Consider the following 26,527-nt stretch of genomic DNA (forward strand, 5'->3'; position numbering starts at 1 on the left):
CTTGCAACGTTTCAAATAATGGTCATTTTGACCCTCCCAAAAAGAATTTTTTCTACACAAGGAGAACGGGGCGACTCAGGGGCCCGCCCTTTTAACTGTAGCATTCCCACATCTCCACTAGTAATCACCGCTAAAATCCGACAAATCCGCCGCACTTTATTCTAGCTTTAAGTTTGGTTACCTAAAATATTTCAGTCTCTAACTGCGGAAATAATGGCCATACCGAGGAACGGGATGCGGCCCTGTATTCCCCCTTGACTTGCTTCTTACACGATAGTATCAATATTGGAATCGCGAACACAAACTGATTTTCGAAAAAAAATGGGAAGGGTTTAAACCACTACTCCGCGGACATTCCAGCCGCCATAACTCTGCAGTACGTGCACTGGGAACAGAGTCAATGGGGACGTTGAATACAGCTCCTCGAACTCTATCTCCAGCATAAGGGACAACTCTCTATAACCGTGCGTTTGGACGGGAGGGACTTGCAAAATTTAAAAAAATGGTCATTTTGACCCTCCAAAAAATTTTTTTTCTACACAAGGAGAACGGGGCGACTCGGGGGCACGCCCTTTTAACTGTAGCATCCCCACATCTTCAATAGTAATCACCGCAAAAACTCCGGCAAATCCGCCGCACTTTATTCTAGCCTAAATTTTTGGGAACCTAAAATATTTCAGTATCTATCTCCGCAAATAATGGCCATACCGAGGAACGATATGCGGTCCTGTATTCCGCCTTGACTTGCTTCTTACACGATAGTATCAAAATTGGAATCGCGAACACAAACTGAATTCCGAAAAAAAATGGGAACCACTACTCCGCCGATATTCTAGCCGCTATAACTCCGCAGTACGTGTACTGGGAACAAAGTCAATGGGGGCGTTGAATACACCTCCTCGAACTCTATCTCTAGCATAAAGGACAACTCTCTATCCCCGTGCGTGTGGACGGGACAGACTTGCAAAATTTCAAAAATGGACATTTTGACCCTCCAAAAAAGAATTTTTTCTGCACAAGGAGAACGGGGCGACTCAGGGGCCCGCCCTTTTAACTGTAGCATCCCCACATCTTCACTAGCAATCAGCCCTAAAATCCGACAAATCCGCCGCACTTTATTCTAGCTTTAATTTTTGGGTACCTAAAATATTTCAGTCTCTAACTCCGTAATAATGGCCATACCGAGGAACGGGATGCGGCCCTGTATTCCCCCTTGACTTGCTACTTACACGATAGTATCAAAATTGGAATCGCGAACACAAACTGATTTTCGAAAAAAAAAAAAAAAAAATACATTCTAGCCGCCATAACTCCGCAGTACGTTTACTGGGAACAGAGTCAATGGGGGCGTTGAATACAGCTCCTCGAACTCTTTCTCCAGCATCAAGGACAACTCTCTATCCAAGTGCGTTTGGACCGGAGAGACTCGCAAAATTTAAAAAAATGGTCATTTTGACCATCGAAAAAAGAATTTTTTCTACACAAGGAGAACGGGGCGACTCAGGGGCCCGCCTTTTAAACTGTAGCATCCCCACATCTTCAAAAGTAATCACCGCAAAAACTCCGGCAAATCCCCCGCACTTTATTCTAGCCTAAATTTTTGCGAACCTAAAATATTTCAGTATCTATCTCCGCAAATAATGGCCATACCGAGGAACGATATGCGGTCCTGTATTCCGCCTTGACTTGCTTCTTACACGATAGTATCAAAATTGGAATCGCGAACACAAACTGATTTCCGAAAAAAAATGGGAACCACTACTCCGCCGATATTCTAGCAGCTATAACTCCGCAGTACGTGTACTAGGAACAAAGTCAATGGGGGCGTTGAATACACCTCCTCGAACTCTATCTCCAGCATAAAGGACAACTCTCTATCCCCGTGCGTGTGGACGGGAGAGACTTGCAAAATTTCAAAAAATGGACATTTTGACCCTCCTAAAAAGAATTTTTTCTGCACAAGGAGAACGGGGCGACTCAGGGGCCCGCCCTTTTAACTGTAGCATCCCCACATCTTCAATAGTAATCACCGCTAAAATCCGGCAAATCCGCCGCACTTTATTCTAGCCTTAATTTTTGGGTACCTAAAATATTTCAGTCTCTAACTCCAGAAATAATGGCCATACCGAGGAACGGGATGAGGTCCTGTATTCCCCCTTGACTTCCTTCTTAAACGATAGTATCAAAATTGGAATCACGAACACAAACTGATTTTCGAAAAAAAAATGGGAAGGGTTTAAACCACTATTCCGAAGACATTCTAACCGCCATAACTCCGCAGTACGTGTACTGGGAACAGAGTCAATGCGGGCGTTGAATACAGCTCCTCGAACTCTATCTCCAGCATAAAGGACAACTCTCTATAACCGTGCGTTTGGACGGGAGAGACTTGCAAAGTTTCAAATAATGGTCATTTTGACCCTCCCAAAAAGAATTTTTTCTACACAAGGAGAACGGGGCGACTCAGGGACCCGCCCTTTTAACTGTAGCATTCCCACATCTCCACTACTAATCACCGCTAAAATCCGACAAATCCGCCGCACTTTATTCTAGCTTTAAGTTTGGTTACCTAAAATATTTCAGTCTCTAACTGCGGAAATAATGGCCATACCGAGGAACGGGATGCGGCCCTGTATTCCCCCTTGACTTGCTTCTTACACGATAGTATCAAAATTGGAATCGCGAACACAAACAGATTTAAGAACAAAAAATACATTCTAGCCGCCATAACTCCGCAATACGTGTACTGAGAACAGAGTCAATGGGGGCGTTGAATACAGCTCCTCGAACTCTATCTCCAGCATAAGGGACAACTCTCTATCCCCGTGCGTTTGGACGGGACAGGCTTGCAAAATTTCAAAAAATGGTCATTTTCACCCTCCAAAAAAGAATTTTTTCTACACAAGGAGAACGGGGCGACTCAGGGGCCCGCCCTTTTAACTGTAGCAGAAGCACATCTTCACTAGTAATCACCGCTAAAATCCAACAAATCCGCCGCACTTTATTCCAGCCTTAATTTTTGGGTAAAATATTTTAGTTTCTAACTCCGGAAATAATGGGATGCGGCCCTGTATTCCCCCTTGACTTGTTTCTTACACGATAGTATCAAAATTGGAATCGCGAACACAAACTGATTTTCGAGAAAAAAATGGGAAGCGTTTAAACCACTACTCCCCAGACATTCTCTAGCCGCCATAACTCCGCAGTACGTGTACTGGGAACAAACTCAATGGGGGCGTTGAATACACCTCCTCGAACTCTATCTCCAGCAAAAAGGACAACTCTCTATCCCAGTGCGTTTGGACGGGAGACACTTGCAAAATTTAAAAAAACGGTCATTTTGACCCTCCGAAAAAGAATGTTTTCTACACAAGGAGAACGGGGCGACTCAGGGGCCCGCCCTCTTAACTGTAGCATTCCCACACCTTCACTATTAATCACCGCTCAAATCCGACAAATCCGCCGCACTTTATTCTAGCTTTAATTTTTGGGTACCTAAAATATTTCAGTCTCTAACTCCGGAAATAATGGCCATACAGAGGAAGGGGATGCGGCCCTGTATTCCCCCTTGACTTGCTTCTTACACGATAGTATCAAAACTGGAATAGCGAACACAAATTGATTTTCGAAAAAAAAAAAATTGGAAGGGTTTAAACCACTACTCCCCCGACATTCTAGCCGCCATAACTCCGCAGTACGTGTACTGGGAACAAAGTCAATGGGGGCGTTGAATACGCCTCCTCGAACTCTATCTCCAGCATAAAGGACAACTCTCTATCCCCGTGCGTTTGGACGAGATAGACTTGCAAAATTTCAAAAAACGGTCATTTTGACCCTCCCAAAAAGAATTTTTTCGACTCAAGGAGAACGGGGCGACTCAGGGGCCCTCCCTTTTAACTGTATCATCCCCACATCTTCACTAGTAATCACCGCTAAAATCCGACAAATCAGCCGCACTTTATTCCAGCTTTAATTTTTCGGTACCTAAGCTATTTCAGTCTCAAACTCCGGAAATAATGGCCATACCGAGGAACGGGATGCGGCACTGTATTCCCCCTTGACTTGTTCTTACACGATAGTATCAAAATTGGAATCGCGAACACAAACTGATTTTCGAAAAAAAAAATGGGAAGGTAAACCACTAATACTCCGACATTCTAGCCGCCGTAACTCCGCAGTACGTGTACTGCGAACAGTGTCAATGGGGGCGTTGAATACAGCTCCTCGAACTCTATCTCCAGCATAAAGGACAACTCTCTATCCCCGTGCGTTTGGACGGGAGAGACTTGCAAAATTTCAGAAAAAGGTCATTTTGACCCTCCGAAAAAGAATTTTTTCTACACAAGGAGAACGGGGCGACTCAGGGGCCCGCCCTTTTAACTGTAACATCCCCACATCTTCACTAGTAATCACCGCTAAAATCCGGCAAATCCGCCGCACTTTATTCTAGCCTTAATTTTTGCGTACCTAAAATATTTCCGTCTCTAACTCAGGAAATAATGGCCATACCGAGGAGCGGGATGCGGTCCTGTATTCCCCCTTGACTTGCTTCTTACACGATAGTATCAGAATTGGAATCACGAACACAAACTGATTTTCGAAAAAAAAAAAAAATGGGAAGGGTTTATACCACTACCCCGCCGACATTCTAGCCGCCATAACTCCGCAGTACATGTACTGGGAACAAAGTCAATGGGGGCGTTGAATACAGCTCCTCGAACTCTATCTCCAGCATAAAGGACAACTCTCTATCCCCGTGTGTTTGGACGGGAGAGACTTGCAATGTTTCAAAAAATGGTCATTTTGACCCTCCCAAAAAGAATTTTTTCTACACAAGGTGAGCGGGGCGACTCAGGGCCCCCCCCCTTTTAACTGTAGCATCCCCACATCTCCAATAGTAATCACCGCTAAAATCCGACAAATCCGCCGCACTTTATTCTAGCTTTAAGTTTTGGTTACCTAAAATATTTCAGTCTCTAACTCCGGAAATAATGGCAATACCGAGGAACGGGATGCGGCGCTGTATTCCCCCTTGACTTGCTTCTTACACGATAGTATCAATATTGGAATCGCGAACACAAACTGATTTTCGAAAAAAAATGGGAAGGGTTTAAACCACTACTCCGCGGACATTCCAGCCGCCATAACTCTGCAGTACGTGCACTGGGAACAGAGTCAATGGGGGCGTTAAATACAGCTCCTCGAACTCTATCTCCAGCATAAAGGACAACTCTCTATCCTCGTGCGTTTGGACGGGAGAGACTTGCAAAATTTCAAAAAATGATCATTTTGACCCTCCAAAATAATTTTTTTTTTCTGCACAAGGAGAACGGGGCGACTCAGGGGCCCGCCCTTTTAACTGTAGCATCCCCACATCTTCAATACTAATCACCGCTAAAATCCGGCAAATCCGCCGCACTTTATTCTAGCCTTAATTTTTGGTTACCTAAAATATTTCAGTCTCTAACTCCGGAAATAATGGCCATACCGAGGAACGGGATGTGGTCCTGTATTCCCCCTTGACTTGTTTCTTACACGATAGTATCAAAATTGGAATCGCGAACACAAACTGATTTAAGAAAAAAAAAATACATTCTAGCAGCCATAACTCCGCAGTACGTGTACTGAGAAGAGAGTCAGTGGGGGCGTTGAATACAGCTCCTCGAACTCTATCTCCAGCATAAAGGACAACTCTATATCTCCGTGCGTTTGGATGGAAGACACTTGCAAAATTTCAAAAAATGGTCATTTTTACCCTCCAAAAAAGAATTTTTTCTATACAAGGAGAACAGGGCGACACAGGGGCCCGCCCTTTTAACTGTAGCATCCCCACATCTTCAATACTAATCACCGCTAAAATCCGGCAAATCCGCAGCACTTTGTTCTAGCCTTAATTTTTGGGTACCTAAAATATTTCAGTCTCTAACTCCGGAAAAAATTGCCATACCGAGGAACGGGATGCGTTCCTGTATTCCACCTTGACTTACTTCTTACACGATAGTATCAAAATTGGAATCGCCAACACAAAATTATTTTCGAAAAAAAAAAATGGGAAGGGATTAAACCACTACTCCGCCGACATACTAGCTCCATAACTCCGCAGTACGTGTACTGGGAACCAAGTCTATGGGGGCGTTCAATACAGCTCCTCGAACTCTATCTCCAGCATAAAGGACAACTCTCTATCCCTGTGCGTTTGGACGGGAGAGACTAGCAAAATTTCAAAAAACGGTAATTTTTACCCTCCGAAAAAGAATTTTTTCTACACAAAGAGAACGGGGCGACTCAGGGGCCCGCCCTTTTAACTGTAGCATCCCTACATCTTCAATACTAATCACCGCTAAAATCCGGCAAATCCGCCGCACTTTATTCTAGCCTTAATTTTTGGTTACCTAAAATATTTCAGTCTCTAACTCCGGAAATAATGGCCATACCGAGGAACGGGATGCGGCCCTGTATTCCCCCTTGACTTGCTTCCTACACGATACTATCAAAATTGGAATCGCGAACACACACTGATTTTCGAAAAAAAAAAAAATACATTCTAGCCGCCATAACTCCGCAGTACGTGTACTAGGAACAGAGTCAATGGGGGCATTGAATACAGCTCCTCGAACTCTATCTCCAGCATAAAGGACAACTCTCCATTCCCGTGCGTTTGGACGGGAGAGACTTGCAAAATTTAAAAAAATGGTCATTTTGATCCTCCAAAAAAAGAATTTTTTCTACACGAAGGGAACGGGGCGACTCAGGTGCCTGCCCTTTTAACTGTAGCATCCTCACATCTTCACTAGTAATCACCGCTAAAATCCGGCAAATCCGCCGCACTTTATTTTAGCCTTAATTTTTATGTACCTAAAATATTTCAGTCTCTAACTCCGGAAATAATGGCCATACCGAGGAACGGGATGCGGTCCTCTATTCCCCCTTGACTTCCTTCTTACACGATAGTCTCAAAATTTGAATCACGAACACAAACTAATTTTCGAAAAAAAAAATGGGAAAGGTTTTAAACCACTACTCCGCCGACATTCTAGCCGCCATAACTCCGCAGTACGTGTACTGGGAATAAAGTCAATGGGGGCGAAGAATACACCTCCTCGAACTCTATCTCCAGCATAAAGGACAACACCTATCCCCGTGCGTTTCGACGGGAGAGACTTGCAAAATTTCAAAAAATGGGCATTTTGACCCTCCAAAAAAAAATTTTTTCTACACAAGGAGAACGGGGCGACTCAGGGCCCGCCCTTTTAAGTGTAGCATCCCCACACCTTCACTAGTAATCAACGCTAAAATCCGACAAATCCGCCGCACTTTATTCTAGCCTTAAATTCCTTCTTACACGATAGTATCAAAATTGGAATCGCGAACACAACCTGATTTTCGAGAAAAAAATGGGAAACGTTTAAACCACTACTCCCCGGACATTCTAGCCGTCATAACTCCGCAGTACGTGTACTGGGAACAAAGTCAATTGGGGCGTTGAATACACCTCCTCGAACTCTATCTCCAGTATAAAGGACAACTTTCTATCCCCGTGCGTTTGGACGGGAGAGACTTGCAAAATTTCAAAAAATGGTCATTTTGACCCTCCAAAAAAAAATTTTTCTACACAAGGAGAACGGGGCGACTCAGGGGCCCGGCCTTTTAACAGTAGCATCCCCACATCTTCACTATTAATCACCGCTAAAATCCGGCAAATCCGCAGCACTTTATTCTAGCCTTAATTTTTGGGTACCTAAAATATTTCAGTCTCTAACTCCGGAAATAATGGCCATACCGAGGAACGGGATGCGGTCCTGTATTCCCCCTTGACTTGCTTCTTACACGATAGTATCAAAATTGGAATCCGGAACACAAACTGATTTTCGAAAAAAAAAAATGGGAAGAGTTTAAACCACTACTCCGCCGACATTCTAGCCGCCATAACTCCGCAGTACGTGTACTGGGAATGAAGTCTATGGGGGCGTTGAATGCAGCTCCTAAAACTCTATCTCCAGCATAAAGGACAACTCTCTATCCCCGTGCGTTTGGACGGGAGAGACTTGCAAAATTAAAAAAACCGGTCATTTTGACCCACCAAAAAAAAAATTTTTCTACACAAGGAGAACGGGGCGACTGAGGGTCCCGCCCTTTTAACTGTAGCATCCCCACATCTTCACTAGTAATCAGCGCTAAAATCCCACAAATCCGCCGCACTTTTTTCTAGCTTTAATTTTTGGGTACCTAAAATATTTCAGTCTCTAACTCCGGAAATAATGGCCATACCGAGGATCGGGATGCGGTCCTGTATTCCCCCTTGACTTGCTTCTTACACGATAGTATCAAAATTGGAATCACGAACACAAACTGATTTTCGAAAAAAAAAATGGGAAGGGTAAACTACCCCGCCGACATTCTAGCCGCCATAACTCTGCAGTACGTGTACTGGGAACAAAGTCAATGGGGGCGTTGAATACAGCTCCTCGAACTCTATCTCCAGCATAAAGGGCAACTCTCTATCCCCGTGCGTTTGGACGGGAGAGACTTGCAAAATTTAAAAAAAAATTCATTTTGACCCTCCGAAAAAGAATTTTTTCTACACAAGGAGAACGGGGCGACTCAGGGGCCCGCCCTTTTAACTGTAGCATCCCCATATCTTCACTAGTATTCACCGCTAAAATCCGACAAATCCGCCGCACTTTATTCTAGCTTTAATTTTTGGGTACCTTAAATATTTCAGTCTCTAACTCCGGAAATAATGGCCATACCGAGGAACGGGATGCGGTCCTGTATTCGTCCTTGACTTGCTTATTACACGATAGTATCAAAATTAGAATCACGAACACAAACTGATTTTCGAAAAAAAAAAATGGAAAGGGTTTAAACCACTACTCCGCCGACATTCTAGCTGCCATAACTCCGCAGAACGTGTACTGGGAACAGAGTCAATGGGGGCTTTGAATACAGCTCCTCGAACTCTATCTCCAGCATAAAGGACAACTCTCTATCCCAGTGCGTTTGGACGGGAGAGACTTGCAAAATTTCAAAAAATGATCATTTTGACCCTCCAAAAAAGAATTTTTTCTACACAAGGAGAACGGGGCGACTCAGGGGCCCGCCCTTTTAACTGTAGCATCCCCACATCTTCACTACTAATCACCGCTAAAATCCGGCAAATCCGCAGCACTTTATTCTAGCCTTAATTTTTGGGTACCTAAAATATTTCAGTCTCTAACTCCGCAAATAATGGCCATACCGAGGAACGGGATGTGGTCCTGTATTCCCCCTTGACTTGCTTCTTACACGATAGTATCAAAATTGGAATCGCGAACACAAACTGATTTAAGAAAAAAAAAATACATTCTAGCAGCCATAACTCCGCAGTACGTGTACTGAGAAGAGAGTCAGTGGGGGCGTTGAATACAGCTCCTCGAACTCTATCTCCAGCATAAAGGACAACTCTCTATCCCCGTGCGTTTGGACGGGAGAGACTTGCAAAATTTCAAAAAATGGTCATTTTGACCCTCCAAAAAAGAATTTTTTCTACACAAGGAGAACGGGGCGACTCAGGGGCCCGCCCTTTTAACTGTAGCATCCCCACATCTTCACTACTAATCACCGCTAAAATCCGGCAAATCCGCAGCACTTTATTCTAGCCTTAATTTTTGGGTACCTAAAATATTTCAGTCTCTAACTCCGCAAATAATGGCCATACCGAGGAACGGGATGTGGTCCTGTATTCCCCCTTGACTTGCTTCTTACACGATAGTATCAAAATTGGAATCGCGAACACAAACTGATTTAAGAAAAAAAAAATACATTCTAGCCGCCCTAACTCCGCAGTACGTGTACTGAGAACAGAGTCAATGGGGGCGTTGAATACAGCTCCTCGAACTCTATCTCCAGCATAAAGGACAACTCTCTATCCCCGTGCGTTTGGACGGGAGAGACTTGCAAAATTTCAAAAAATGGTCATTTTGACCCTCCAAAAAAGAATTTTTTCTACACAAGGAGAACGGGGCGACTCAGGGGCCCGCCCTTTTAACTGTAGCATCCCCACATCTTCACTACTAATCACCGCTAAAATCCGGCAAATCCGCAGCACTTTATTCTAGCCTTAATTTTTGGGTGCCTAAAATATTTCAGTCTCTAACTCCGGAAATAATTGCCATACAGAGGAACGGGATGCGGTCCTGTATTCCCCCTGATTTTCGAGAAAAAAATGGGAAGGGTTTAAACCACTACTCCGCCGATATTCTAGCCGCCATAACTCCGCAATACGTGTACTGGGAAAAAAGTCAATGGGGGCGTTGAATACACCTCCTCGAACTCTATCTCCAGCATTAAGGACAACTCTCTATCCCCGTGCGTTTGGACGGAAGAGACTTGCAAAATTTCAAAAAACGGTCATTTTGACCCTCCGAAAAAGAATCTTTTCTACACAAGGAGAACGGGGCGACTCAGGGGCCCGCTCTTTTTCCTGTAGCATCCCCACATCTTCACTAGTAATCACCGCTAAAATCCGGCAAATCCGCCGCACTTTATTCCAGCCTTAATTTTTGGGTAAAATATTTTAGTCTCTAACTCCGGAAATAATGGGATGCGTCCCTGTATTCCCCCTTGACTTGCTTCTTACACGATAGTATCAAAATTGGAATCGCGAACACAAACTGATTTTCGAAAAAAAAAAATGGGAATGCTACTCCGCTGACATTCTAGCCGCCATAACTCCACAGTACGTGTACTAGGAACAAAGTCAATGGGGGTGTTGAATACAGCTCCTCGAACTCTATCACCAGCATAAAGGACAACTCTCTATCCCCGTGCGTTTGAACGGGAGAGACTTGCAAAATTAAAAAAATGGTCATTTTGACTCTCCAAAAAAGAATTAACTGTAGCATCCCCACATCTTCACTAGTAATCACCGCTCAAATCCGGCAAATCCGCCGCACTTTATTCTAGCCTTAATTTTTGGGTACCTAAAATATTTCAGTCTCTAACCCCGGAAATAATGGCCATACCGAGGAACGGGATGCGGTCCTGTATTCCCCCTTGAGTTGCTTCTTACACGATAGTATCAAAATTGGAATTGCGAACACAAACTGATTTTCGAAAAAAAAATTGGAAGGCTACTCCGCCGACATTCTAGCCATCATAACTCCGCAGTACGTGTACTGGGAACACAGTCTATGGGGCATTGAATACAGCTCCTCGAACTCAATCTCCAGCATAAAGACAACTCTCTATCCCCGTGCGTTTGGACGGGAGAGACTTGCAAAATTTCAAAAAATTGTCATTTTGACCCTCCAAAAAAGAATTTTTTCTACACAAGGAGAACGGGGCGACTCAGGGGCCCGCCCTTTTAACTGTGGCATCCCCACATCTTCACTAGTAATCACCGCTAAAGCCTTAATTTTTGGGTACCTAAAATATTTCAGTCTCTAACTCCGGAAATAATGGCAATACCGAGGAACGGGATGCGGCCCTGTACTACCCCTTGACTTGCTTTTTACACGATAGTATCAAAATTTGAATCGCGAACACAAACTGATTTTCGAAAAAAAAATGGGAAGGCTACTCCGCCGACATTCTAGCCGCCATATCTCCGCTGTATGTGTAGTGAAAACAAAGCTGATAAGTGCGGCAAATAGAGCTCCTCGAACTCTATCTGTAGTGTAAAGACAACCCTCGTTAATCTTCGATGCTACTTACCCATTAGAGTTCTACGAAATGTTTATTTGGCCATTATTCAGTCTATCATTCAATATGGTATAATTGTTTGGAGTGGAAGTACAAAAATTAATCTTAGTCCGTTAAATTTACTACAAAAACGAATAATTAAAATTTGTTTGAAGAAACGTTTCGATTATCCAACTAAATTAATTTATTCTGAATTTAATGTATTTAATATTGAACAAATTTATAAGTATACGCTGTTAAAATTTTATCATAAAAATCGTAATAAGTTTATATTACAGACACATAATTATGACACAAGGCGAAATATTAATTCAACATTAGTAGAACCTAAATGTCTCACATCTGCTGGTCTAAAGCATAGCATTAATTTTGGCCCTGGGTTGTACAATTCTTTAGCTAAATTACACCCAGAACTTCTAACATGTAACCCACTAACATATAACAAGAAAATTAGAAAGTTGTTAATCTTCAATTTGATTAAATACATTTATAGCCTAGGTGTATGAATTAATCAACGTATATTATATTTGTATTCTATAATTTTGAAATATATATATATATATATATATATATATATATATATATATATATATATATATATGTAAATTGTCCTACTTTTCACGTGCGATATTATTCTTCTCTAGTGTTAATACTATATTACATAATTCCATTGCCACTGTAATTTAAATTTTAGTTCCTATTTTATTTTATTTATTTATTTATTATTTTCTATATTTCTCTCATATTAATATTGTATTATATAATTTCTGTAACTGTAATTTTAATTTTATTTCCTATTTTATTTTATATTCTCTTATAGGCCTATTAATATTATATCTGAACTGTGACCGAACACGAGCGCTGCTCATTCGGTCTCAAATTTTGTTAATACTACTGTATCTCCTTTTTTATATTGATTGTATTATTTTATTTCTATTTCTCTTGTTTGTAATTATATTCTTTATTCTGTATATTTAAATGTAAATAAATCAATAAAAAAAAAAGACTGTGTTTGTAGGAATTGGAATTCAGCAGCGATATCTTTCTTTTTCTGTATGCCTTTTTAACTTCAACAGCGATAACTTTCTTTTTCTGTATGCCTTTTTAACTTCATTAATGAGGTTCAATTTTTCATGTTCACTTAATGTTTTCATATCTTTCAAACCTTGCTTCTTCTTCATGAGTTTAAAGCTAGTCACTGTACCTCTGACAAAAAGGACTGTAATTCCCACTGGTCAAGAGAAGACTGTGCAGGTTGAGTGCTTGAGTCTATTGTAATTTGTAAGAATAATGGCGTGGGAGGAGAGTGGACTTCCTTCCCTCAGTATACAAATCACCCCTACAAAGCCTTTTCTCGAGATAATACAGTAGTACATAAATTCGACTTATAGATGAATGCTTGAAGTCTCCGGCTTGAAATCTTCGAGATAACGAAAAAAGTCGAGCAATAGAACTTCGAGTTGAAGAAAAAATTATTAATATTAAATCATACTTTCCACTGGAAATGCGAAATTACTCAGAAATATTGAAAATTCGACTTACAGACATTCGACTAGCGGAAATTCAACTGTATACTGTATTTATGGTAAATTAATTAAATAAATTTATTGATTTTTCTTTTGTGTAAAAATAGGAATTTGGATAAGATCAATGTAATTAATTTAGCTAATTTAATTGTCACTTCCGTTGTTCATTTAATGTAACTTCGGAGGCAAGAAGTAATCAGTAGAATTTTTTCTGTACCTCTTTATTAAATTTTCAGAACATCATTAAAAATACCACGTTTTTAAATATTTTCACTATAATCATATAGTCCAGAGAAATTCTAGCTAGACAAAGTACCATTGAAATTTTTCTTTAAAACTATGCCAAATTCTACACTACAATACATGAATTTATTTTATAACAGTTGGCTCACTGTCTTTAATATGAGGCAGGGCTCCTGTTTCCTCCAAGACTTGTTTCTTCTGTTGAAAATAATCACGGAACCAGTGAATATGTTCCATCTTCATCTGCACAGTGATGTACGGATTTTTTGACAGTCCAACACACACCAGCTCCATAAAATGACGCACAGGGCCCTTCTTAGGACACCAAGGATCCAAAAGATGCTCTAAGAAAACGTGTTCTGTAAAGTATACTTTAGACTCCTCATCTTGACCTGAAATGTAAGAAGAAGCTTGTTCTACAAATGGTGCCAAAACAGTTTCAAACAAAGATTTGTGAAACCTCAAAAAATAATATGACAACAATCAGGTGGGCAGGCTAACGAAATCAGCAGTTCGTGGTGTCATTATGTACAAAAAAAAAAGACACGTGTATACTTTTATTATTGATTAGTTAATAATACAAATATCTAATTTAACAGACAGCAAACCAACATATATGAAGAATTTTTTTCGAATACTGACTGCACAGCAACTTCACTAATCTCGATTATGACTTCACTCATTTCAGCTCCAGAGCATCAGTAGAAATGATTTATTCTTTAATTAAACAAATGAAATGCCTGTGCCATTTAATACATTTCTTTTCTTCCTCTCTCAACAAGGTAAGAAGAGAATGGTAATGAAAATGTGGATGACAAGAGGGAGAAGTAAATGTGGAGGACGGCAATGGAAGTTATGAAAAAAAAAGAAGGGTAATGATAAAGAAAAAGGGGAGGGTGATGAAGAGAAGAAGAAAAGAAGGTTAATGACTGTTGAAACAATGTGAATGGCAAGCTGGGGAACTAAAACAGGAGGGTGGTATTCACGGAAGTGAAAAAAAAAAAGATAATGATGTGGATGAGATGGAGAAGAAAAAAAAACAGGATGGTTATGGGCGTAATGAATAGGAAAAGAAAAGAGCAATGACGTTGTGGATGTTGAGCTAGAGACGCAAAAGAGAAGGGTAGCAACGGGGGTAATAATGAGAAGATAAAAATGGTAATGATCATGTGGATGATGAGATAGAAAGACAAAAGAGTGGGGTATCTATAAGGGTAAAAAAGAGGAGAAAAAAAAGGTGAGGATGATGAGATGCAAAAGCAAAAGAGTAGGGTTTCTATAAGCATAAAGAAGAGGAGAAAGAAAAAGGTAATGATGATGTGGATGATGAGATGGAAAAGCAAAAGAGTAGGGTTTCTATAAGCATAAAGAAGAGGAGAAAGAAAAAGGTAATGATGATGTGGATGATGGGATGGAAAAGCAAAAGAGTAGGGTTTCTATAAGCATAAAGAAGAGGAGAAAGAAAAAGGTAATGATGATGTGGATGATGAGATGGAAAAGCAAAAGAGTAGGGTTTCTATAAGCATAAAGAAGAGGAGAAAGAAAAAGGCAATGATGATGTGGATGATGGGATGGAAAAGCAAAAGAGTAGGGTTTCTATAAGCATAAAGAAGAGGAGAAAGAAAAATGTAATGATGATGTGGATGATGGGATGGAAAAGCAAAAGAGTAGGGTTTCTATAAGCATAAAGAAGAGGAGAAAGAAAAAGGTAATGATGATGTGGATGATGGGATGGAAAAGCAAAAGAGTAGGGTTTCTATAAGCATAAAGAAGAGGAGAAAGGAAAAGGTAATGATGATGTGGATGATGGGATGGAAAACAAAAGAGTAGGGTTTCTATAAGCATAAAGAAGAGGAGAAAGAAAAAGGTAATGATGATGTGGATGATGGGATGGAAAAGCAAAAGAGTAGGGTTTCTATAAGCATAAAGAAGAGGAGAAAGAAAAAGATAATGATGATGTGGATGATGGGATGGAAAAGCAAAAGAGTAGGGTTTCTATAAGCATAAAGAAGAGGAGAAAGAAAAAGGTAATGATGATGTGGATGATGGGATGGAAAAAGCAAAAGAGTAGGGTTTCTATAAGCATAAAGAAGAGGAGAAAGAAAAAGGTAATGATGATGTGGATGAAGGGATGGAAAAGCAAAAGAGTAGGGTTTCTATAAGCATAAAGAGAAGGAAAGAAGGTAATGATGATGTGGATGATGAGATGGAAAAGCAAAAGAGTAGGGTTTCTATAAGCATAAAGAGAAGGAAAGAAGGTAATGATGTGGATGATGAGATGGAAAAGCTAAAGAGTAGGGTGGAAAAGCAAAAGAGTAGGGTTTCTATAAGCATAAAGAAGAGGAGAAAGAAAAAGGTAATGATGATGTGGATGATGGGATGGAAAAGCAAAAGAGTAGGGTTTCTATAAGCATAAAGAAGAGGAGAAAGAAAAAGGTAATGATGATGTGGATGATGAGATGGAAAAGCAAAAGAGTAGGGTTTCTATAAGAGTAAAAAAAGAGGAGAAGGAAAGAAGGTAATGATGATGTGGATGATAAGATGGAAAGAGAAAAGAGTGGGGCATCTATAAGGGTAAGAAAGAGGAGAAAAAAAAGGTAATAATCATGTGGATGATGAGATGGAAAAGCAAAGGAGTAGGGTTTCTATAAGAGTAAAAAAGAGGAGAAGGAAAGAAGGTAATGATGATGTGGATGATGGCATGGAAAAGCAAAAGAGTAGGGTTTCTATAAGCATAAAGAAGAGGAGAAAGAAAAAGGTAATGATGATGTGGATGATGGGATGGAAAAGCAAAAGAGTAGGGTTTCTATAAGCATAAAGAAGAGGAGAAAGAAAAAGATAATGATGATGTGGATGATGGGATGGAAAAGCAAAAGAGTAGGGTTTCTATAAGCATAAAGAAGAGGAGAAAGAAAAAGGTAATGATGATGTGGATGATGGGATGGAAAAAGCAAAAGAGTAGGGTTTCTATAAGCATAAAGAAGAGGAGAAAGAAAAAGGTAATGATGATGTGGATGAAGGGATGGAAAAGCAAAAGAGTAGGGTTTCTATAAGCATAAAGAGAAGGAAAGAAGGTAATGATGATGTGGATGATGAGATGGAAAAGCAAAAGAGTAGGGTTTCTATAAGCATAAAGAGAAGGAAAGAAGGTAATGATGTGGATGATGAGATGGAAAAGCTAAAGAGTAGGGTGGAAAAGCAAAAGAGTAGGGTTTCTATAAGCATAAAGAAGAGGAGAAAGAAAAAGGTAATGATGATGTGGATGATGGGATGGAAAAGCAAAAGAGTAGGGTTTCTATAAGCATAAAGAAGAGGAGAAAGAAAAAGGTAATGATGATGTGGATGATGAGATGGAAAAGCAAAAGAGTAGGGTTTCTATAAGAGTAAAAAAAGAGGAGAAGGAAAGAAGGTAATGATGATGTGGATGATAAGATGGAAAGAGAAAAGAGTGGGGCATCTATAAGGGTAAGAAAGAGGAGAAAAAAAAGGTAATAATCATGTGGATGATGAGATGGAAAAGCAAAGGAGTAGGGTTTCTATAAGAGTAAAAAAGAGGAGAAGGAAAGAAGGTAATGATGATGTGGATGATGGCATGGAAAAGCAAAAGAGTAGGGTTTCTATAAGCATAAAGAAGAGGAGAAAGAAAAAGGTAATGATGATGTGGATGATGGGATGGAAAAGCAAAAGAGTAGGGTTTCTATAAGAGTAAAAAAGAGGAGAAGGAAAGAAGGGAATGATGATGTGGATGATAACATGGAAAGAGAAAAGATTGGGGCATCTATAAGGGTAAGAAAGAGGAGAAAGAAAAAAGGTAATGATGATGTGGATGATGAGATGGAAAAGCAAAGGAGTAGGGTTTCTATAAGCATAAAGAGAAGGAAAGAAGGTAATAATGATGTGGATGATGAGATGGAAAAGCAAGAGAGTAGGGTTCCTATAAGCATAAAGAGGAGAAGGAAAGAATGTAAATGATGTGGATGATGAGATGGAGAAGCAAGAGAGTAGGGTCCCTATAAGCATAAAGAAGAGGAGAAGGAAAGAAGGTAATGATGATGTGGATGATGAGATGGAGAAGCAAGAGAGTAGGATCCCTATAAGCTTAAAAAGAGAAGAAGGAAAGAAGGTAATGATGATGTGGATGATGAGATAGAGAAGCAAGAGAGTAGGGTTCCTATAAGCATAAAGAGGAGAAGGAAAGAATGTAAATGATGATGTGGATGATGAGATGGAGAAGTAAGAGAGTAGGGTTCCTATAAGCATAAAGAGGAGAAGGAAAGAACGTAATTGATGATGTGGATGATGAGATGGAGAAGCAAGAGAGTAGGGTCTCTATAAGCATAAAAAGAGGAGAAGGAAAGAAGGTAATGATGATGTGGATGATGAGATGGACAAGCAATAGAGTAGGATCCCTATAAGCATAAAGAAGAGGAGAAGGAAAGACGGTAATGATGTGGATGATGAGATGGAAAAGCCAAAGTGTAGGGTTTCTATAAGCATAAAGAAGAGGAGAAGGAAAGAAGATAATGATAATGTGGATGATAAGATGGAAAAGCAATGAGTAGGGTTCCTATAAGCATAATGAGGAGAAGGAAAGAAGGTAATGATGATGTGGATGATGAGATGGAGAAGCAAGAAAGTAGGGCTTCTATAAGCATAAAGAAGCATAGCAGGAAAGAAGGTAATGATGATGTGGATGATGACATGGAAAAGCAAAAGAGTAGGGTTTCTATAAGCATAAAGAGAAGGAAAGAAGGTAATGATGATGTGGATGAGATGGAGAAGCAAGAGAGTAGGTTTTTTATAAGCATAAAAAAGAGGAGAAGGAATGAAGGTAATGATGATGTGGATGATAAGATGGAAACACAAGAGAGTAGGGTTCCTATAAGCATAAAGAAGAGAAGGAAAGAAGGTAATGATGATGTGGATGATGAGATGGAGAAGCAAGAGTGTAGGGTTCTATAAGCATTAAGAGGAGAAGGAAAGAAGGTAATGATGATGTGGATGATGAGATGGAGAAGCAAGAGAGTAGGGCTTCTATAAGAATAAAGAAGAGGAGAAAGAGATAAAGTAATGTTAATGTGGATTATGAGATGGAAAAGCAAAAGAGTAGGGTTGTTTTAAGCATAAAGAGGAGAAGGAAAGAAGGTAATGATGATGTGGATGATGAGATGGAGAAGCAAGAGAGTAGGGTTTCTATAAGCAAAAAGAGGCGAAGGAAAGAAGGTAATGATGATGTGGCTGATGAGATGGAGAAGCAAGAGAGTAGGGTTTCTATAAGCATAAAGACGAGAAGGAAAGAAGGTAATGATGATGTGGATGATGAGATGGAGAAGCAAGAGAGTAGGGCTTCTATAAGCATAAAGAAGCAGAGTTTCTATAAGCATAAAGAGAAGGAAAGAAGGTAATGATGATGTGGATGATGAGATGGAGAAGGAAGAGAGTAGGGTTCCTATAACCATTAAAAAGAGGAGAAGGAAAGAAGGTAATGATGATGTGGATGATAAGATGGAAAAACAAGAGAGCAGAATTTCTATAAGTATAAAGAAGCGGAGAAGCAAAGAAGGTAATGATGATGTGGATGATGAGATGGAAAAGCAAGAGAGTAGGGTTTCTATAAGCATAAAGAAGCGGAGAAGGAAAGAAGGTAATGATGATGTGGATGATGAGATGGAGAAGGAAGAGAGTAGGGTTTCTATAAGCAAAAAGAGGAGAAGGAAAGAAGGTAAAGATGATGTGGATGATGAGATGGAGAAGCAAGAGAGTAGGGTTTCTATGAGCATAAAGAAGAGAAGGAAAAAAGGTAATGATGATGATGATGGTAAATGGAAAAGTATGAGAGTAGGTTTTCTATAAGCATAAAGAAGCGGAGGAGGAAAGAAGGTAATGATGATGTGGATGATGAGATGGAAAAGCAAAAGAGTAGGGTTTCTATAAGCATTAAGAAGAGGAGAAGGAAAAAAGGTAATGATGATGTGGATGATGAGATGGAAAAGCAAAAGAGTAGGGTTTCTATAAGCATCAAGAGAAGGAAAGAAGGTAATGATGATGTGGATGAGATGGAGAAGCAAGAGAGTAGGGTTTCTATAAGCATAAAGAAACGGAGGAGAAAAAAGGTAATGATGATATGGATGATGATTGGAAAAGCAAAAGAGTAGGGTTTCTATAAGCATAAAGAAGAGGAGAAAGAAAGAAAGAAAGTAATGTTAATGTGGATTATGAGATGGAAAAGCAAAGGAGTAGGGTTTCTATAAGCATAAAGAAGAGGAGAAAGAAAAAAGGTAATGATGATGTGGATGATGAGATGGAAAAGCAAGAGAGTAGGGTTTCTATAAGCATAAAGAATCGGAGAAGGAAAGAAGGTAATGATGATGTGGATGATGAGATGGAAAAGCAAGAGAGTAGGGTTTCTATAAGCATAAATTACGGAGAAGGAAAGAAGGTAATGATGATGTGGATGATGAGATGGAAAATCAAAAGAGTAGTGTATAAGCATAAAGAACAGGAGAAAGAAATAAAGAAAGAAAGTAAGAAAGAAAGAAAGAAAAAAGAAAGAAAGAATGAAAGAAAGAAAGAAAGAAAGAAGGTAATAATGATGTGGATGATGAGATGGAAACTATGTGCATAAAGAAGAGAAGGAAAGAAGGTAATGATTTTGTGGTTGAAGAGAGAGAAAAGCAGAAGTGTAGGGTTTCTATAAGGGCAAGGAATGGGAAAAGGAAAGAAATAAACAGGGAGAATGCCAATGAGGATAATCAAAAGAGTAGGAGGGAACAATAATAATAGTGAATGATGAGATGGAAAAGGCAATTAGGAGTATAACAGTGAGGGTAATGAAGAGTATGACAGTGAGGGTAATGAGGAGAATAAAGGAAGGGAAATGATCTTATGCATGAGGTAGAAAAATGAAAGGGAAAATAGCAATGAAGGTAATGAAAAGGAGACGCACAGAATAGTAGTGACAATGTTGATGATGAGATGGAGAAGTAAATGAAGTCAATGGCAATGAGGGTGATGAAGACAAGCATGAAGTAACGATGATATGAAGATGTAAAAAGGAAGATGACAGTAATGCGAGTAATGAAGATCAGAAGGAAGAGAAGATGATGATGATGATGTGGATAAGGAGAAAACTGAAGAAGGAAGATGGCAGTGAGAGTAATAGTGCAGAGAAAGGAAAAAAGATGATGATGATATGAATGGTCAGATAAAAAAAATCAAAGTGGGCAGATAACAAAGTCGCTAATAAAGAGAAAAAATAAAGAAGTGATGATGATATGAATGATGAGATGAGAAATAAAGCAGGCAGATAACAATGACTGTAATGAAGAAAAGAACGAGAGAAGTGTGATGGCGTTGTGGACGATGGCAACATAAAGGTGGATGACAATGAAGATAATGAAGAGCACAAGGACAGAAGTGTAACGACAATATGGATGATGAGATGGTAACATAAAGATGGATGACCAAGAGGGCAATGAAGAGAAGGAAGACATGTAATGAAGATGTGTATAACGAGATAGTGATGTAAAGGTATGACAGTAAGGGTAATGATAAGAAGGACAGAAGTGTAACGACAATATCAATGATGACATGGAAATGTAAGGTGAATGACCGAGAGGGTAATGAAGGGAACAAGAACAGAAGTGTAATGACAATGTGGATGATGAGAAAGTGACGCAATGCAGGATGATAAGGGTAATAAAAATAAAAGGACAGAAGTGCAATGATGATGTGGATGATGAGATAGAAAGTAAAGGAAATGAAGAGAAGAAGGACAGAAGTGTAACGATGTCGATGATAAGATGGCAATGTAAAGTAGCATGATCAAAAGAGTAATGAAGAGAAAAAGGACAGAAGTGTAATGACGATGTCGAAAATGAGAAGATGACATAAAGGTGAATGATAATGAGGGTAATGAACAGAAAGACAGAAGTGTGGACGGCGACTCAGGAAATGGCAATGTTAAAATACAGTAGTGTGCAAATTAACCCGAACAATGTAATTACTTATGCAAAAACACTCAAACGGGATAAAAAAACGATCTAAGACATACCTCAGTAATCTATGTGGCCTCTCTTGTTCCTAATAACAGCTCTGAGACGACTTGGCATGGATTCCACTAATTTCCCACAAATATTTTTCATTTCTTCATCGCGAAACCATACACCAATGAGGGCAGAAATCATCTTCTCCTTTGTAGGACAATCCATTTTTTGCATTCTTCTTTTGCAAATTGACCACAAGTTCTCAATGGGGTTGATGTCAGGTGAGTTGCCTGGCCAGGGGAGTACCTGAATATTCTTCTTGTTGAAGAATTCTGTAGTTTTTCGAGACTTATGGAATGGTGCCAGGTCTTGTTGGAACGAACCTCTGCCATCCGGAAATGATTTTTGCAACTGGTTTCCAATAAGTGAATATATTTGTCAGAATTCATCATTCCCTTGATAGGTATTAATGCTCCAGGCCCTTCACGTGTAAAACAACCACAAAACATTACTTTAGGGGGGTATTTGGGTGCTTGTTGGAGATGAGCTGCTGTTACTTTTTCAGATCCTTTCCGTACGTAAGAAACACGATGGTCGTGGACCTCGAAATGAGACTCATTGGAAAAAAGTACATTCTTCCAGTCATTCACTGTCCAGTGTTGATGTAATTTTGCCAACATTAAGCGTTTTTTGCACATAAAGGGGTTAGCAGTTGCTTAATAGGCTTACGAGCCCTTAGTCCAGCTTCCAAAAGCCTACGCCGCACTGTTGTGACGTGAATATTCGCCCCAGTGGTAGCCATTAACTTGCGGGTTAAGTCGACAGCAGTTAGTCTAGGATTTAATTTACTTTTCCTGACAATTAAACAATCATCTGCAGGTGAAGTCTTCCTTTTCCGGCCACAGTTTCCTTCTTTCTGAGGTGTGATGGATCCAGTCTCCCTGTATCGCTTTATTAACAGTAGCCAAACCGATGTGACATTCTGCAGCAATTTGCCTCTGTGTCATAGAAGAATGCTCTGCTAATGTTATAATTTTAGACCGTTTTCGTGGAGTTGTATCCATTTGTGAAGACGACAGAATGTACACAGGATTGCAGTATTAGGTCTTCAACACAACTGAAATGCTTATAGGTACAAGACGACAGGCAAAATGTGATATATTATAAAAAAAAAAAAATAACGACAGACCTTCAACAATGGAATTATACATACTACAGATGTCAATTAAAGCGGTATGAGCAGCTGTGAGGCCAACAATGACAGAAAATGTAAAAATATGTCATGTTCGGATTAATTTGCACGCTACTGTAGATGACAGAGAGGGTAATAAACAAGAGGATGGAAGTTTAATGACCGTGTAAACAATAAGATGGCGACATAAAGATGGATGACAATGACAGTAATCAAGAATAGGACAGAAGTTTAATGACGATGTGGATGATGAGATGGTGAAGTAAAGGTAGATGACTAAAAGAGTAATGAAGAGAAGAAGAAGGACGAAGTCTAATGATGATATGACTAATGAGATTGCGAAGTAAAGGTGAATGACTATGAGAGTAAAATAGAGATGATGAACAGAAGTGTAATGACAATATGGATGATGAGATGGCGAAGTAAATGTACCTGAACCTGAGGGTAATAAAGAGAAAGACAGAAGTGTAGCAACGATATGGATCATGAGACGACGCCATAAATGTTCATGATCATGAGGGTAATAAAAACGAGGACTGGAGTTTAATGACGATGTGAATGATGATATAGCAATGTAGAGGTGGATGACAATAAGGGTAACAAAAGAGAAGAAGTCCATGAGCGTAACGACGATGTCAATGATGAGATGGTGAAGTAAAAGTGAATGACAATGAGGGTAAAATAGAGATAAAGGACAAAAGTGTAATAACGATGTTGATGATGAGGTGGTGAAGTAAAGGTGCCTGATCCTGACGGTAATAAAGAGAAGGAGAGAAGTGTAACGACGATATGTATGTATGTATGTATGTATGTATGTATGTATGTATGTATGTATGTATGTATGTATGTATGTATGTATTTATTAACACTGCAAATAGGTAAATACCTGGTGGCAGTGGTAACTAATTACACTCAATAATTACAATTAATATGGATAATGAGATGATGACGTAAATATTAATGACCATGAAGATAATAAAAACGAGGACTGGAGTTTAATGAAGATGTGAATGATGATGTAGCAATGTAGAGGAGGATGACAATGAGGATCAAAAAAGAGAAGTAGTCCAGGAGTATAATTTTTTTTAGTTGGTTATTTAACGAAGCTGTATCAACTACGAGGTTATTTAGCGTCGATGACATTGGTGATATCGAAATGATATTTGACAAGATAAGGCCGAGGATTCACCATTGATTACCTGACATTCACCTTACAGTTGGGGAAAACCTCGGAAAAAACCCAACCAGGTAATCAGCCCAAGTGGGGATCGAACCTGCGCCCGAGCGCAACTTCAGATCAGCAGGCAAGTGCCTTAACCGACTGAGCCATGCCGGTAGCTCCATGAGTGTAGTGACAATGTGGATGATGAGATGTGGCGAAGGTGGAAAATAATGAAGATAATGAAGAGGAGAAGGACAGAAGTTTAACATTCATATGGATGATCAGATAGGAACACAAAGGTGGATGGCAATGAAGATAATAAAGAGAAGAAGGACTGAAGTGTAATGACGATGTGGATGATGAGATGTGACGCAAATGTAGATGACAATGAGGATAAGGAAGAGAAGGACTGATGATATGGATAATGAGATGGCGACGTAAAGGTGGATGACAATGATAATACTAACGAACAGAAGGAGGACAGAAGTGTAACAATGATGTGAACAATAAATAAGTAGATGGCAACATAGAGGTGGATGACAATGAGGGTAATAGAGAAAATGAGAACAGGAGTGTAATGACGATGTGGATGATAAGATGGTGATGTAGAGACAGATGACAATGAGGATAATAAAGAGAAGAACAGGAGTATAATGATGTAATTTTTTTTATTTTAGTAGGTTATTTTACGACTCTTTATCAACATTTTAGGTTATTTAGCATCTGAATGAGATGAAGGTGATAATGCCAGTGAAATAAGTCCGAGGTCCAGCACCGAAAGTTACCCATATGAGCAGTTGCTCATACTGGGTTGAGAGAAACTCCCAGAAAAAACCTCAACTAGGTAACTTGCCCCGACCAGGAATCGAACCCGGGCCACCTCATTTCGCAGCCAGACGCACTAACCGTTACTCCACAGGTGTGGACATGATATGAATGATGAGATTGCGACGTAAATGTGGATGACCATTAGGGAATGAAGAGAAGAAGAAATCTAACGACAATCTACATGATGATATGACGAAGTAAAGAAGACGATGACCATTAAAGGAAAGGAAAAAGGAAAGGAGATGTGGATGATGAGACGGTCATGTAAAGACAGATGACAATGAGGGTAAGAAAGAGAAGAAGGGGTGTAATGATGATGTGAATAATGAGATTGCGATGTAAATGTGGTAATGAAGAGAAAAAGAAACGAAGTTTAACAACGAGGTACATGATGATATGACGAAGTAAAGAGTAAGGAAGGAAAAAAGGAAAGGATTGTGGTAACGATGTGGATGATGAAATGGCGAAGTAAGGAGGAAAGATGAGCATGAGGGTAATGAAATGTAGATGAGAACAAGAATGACGATATGGATGATGAAATGAAGTAGTAAAGTAGACCTGAGATAGTGAGGTTTTTGAAGAGTAAAAGGAAGGAAGGGTAATAGCAGTGTGAATGATGAGATGGAGTTGTAAAGTCGGATGGCAGTAATTGTAATGAAAAGAAGAAAAAAAGGGTAATGAGAATTTAAATAGTGACAAAGACGTCAATAAGAACAGTGACGACGACTATGAGGATGAGGATGAGGGTGAGGGTGATGATGATGATGATGATGATGACGACGACGACGACGACGACGACGACAATGACGACGACGACGACATTGATGATGGGTAGGAGGAAGATCAGAAGAGGGAGAAGTGAAGAAGGAAAAAAGTGAAAATGACGAACTAGATGATGATCATGATGAGGATTGAAGTAGAACAATGTTTTAAGTGATGACGTGTTAGAGAAGGATAACAATGAAAAGGAAGAGGACGAAGAAGTAGATTAAGGAGATGAGGTAATATGAAGAGAACTGTATAATATAGAGTACTATGATACAAATTCAGTGATTGAGTAGTAGTGTACGAACCTTGCTCATTATTGATTGGAAAGTGCCACAACTTTCCCTGTTCTGTCCACTGAATCATTTCTTCAAATATATTAGCTGGAGGGTGTGTCACAGCTAAGCGAAGTTCTCGAGCCTCAAGTCGATTCCAGGTAGAGAGCTGTTCCTTATCACCATCAATTGCGTGTGTTCCTAATTCTGGTACTGTGAAGATACCAAGTGGCTCACCACCAAACAGATCAACTTTACTTACATACCTGAAAAGATAGAAATTTTCAAATTAACTCTAGAAATATTCGGCAACAACTACTTCTTCTCTCATTACACATGTATATTATATAAAAGGTAAAAAGGTAAAGGTATCCCCGTAACATGCCATGAAGGCACTTGGGGGGCATGGAGGTAGAGCCCCATGCTTTCCATGACCTCGGCACTAGAATGAGGTGGTGTGGTCGGCACCACGCTCTGACCGCCTTTTACCCCCGGGAAAGACCCGGTACTCAATTTTATAGGAGGCTGAGTGAACCTCAGGGCCGTTCTATGTATATTATATAACTTATCTTATTAAGACATACCGTAACATTCTATGCATTGTATATTGACAGAAGAGAAGTTTAAGCCTTGGCTGATCATATTGGTTCAATGCATAGGTGGACCTTTCCAACATGGGTTAACAAAGTATGATTTCATTTTCGCAATTAATTCAGTCCAAGACAAAAAATGAATATCGTAAAGATGACATACAGGGTGGCACACGAAATGTCATACCATTTATTTTACACATAACACGTATTGATTTGTATTAAAGCTTTACAAAATTATACAGAATTAATAATTAGGATTTGGAATTTTATCTCTAA

General features: G+C 39.7%; 1 protein-coding gene across 2 annotated transcripts in view; it reads right to left on the minus strand.

The window, feature by feature from the left end:
- Positions 1 to 26,527, minus strand: part of mRpS31 (mitochondrial ribosomal protein S31) — a 54,592-nt gene that overhangs the window by 13,227 nt on the left and 14,838 nt on the right. The window contains exons 6-7 of one of the 2 annotated variants that reach the window (XM_069841983.1): positions 25,692 to 25,924; positions 13,601 to 13,843 (exon numbers count right to left, since the gene is read on the minus strand). In XM_069841983.1, the coding sequence (XP_069698084.1) occupies positions 13,601 to 13,843; positions 25,692 to 25,924 (476 nt within the window). Of the gene's footprint in view, positions 1 to 13,446; positions 13,844 to 25,691; positions 25,925 to 26,527 lie in introns of those variants that run through there. The other variant, XM_069841982.1, reaches the window with a different exon arrangement.

This window comes from Periplaneta americana, chromosome 12 (genome assembly GCF_040183065.1).
Source record: "Periplaneta americana isolate PAMFEO1 chromosome 12, P.americana_PAMFEO1_priV1, whole genome shotgun sequence".
NCBI lineage: Eukaryota > Metazoa > Arthropoda > Insecta > Blattodea > Blattidae > Periplaneta > Periplaneta americana.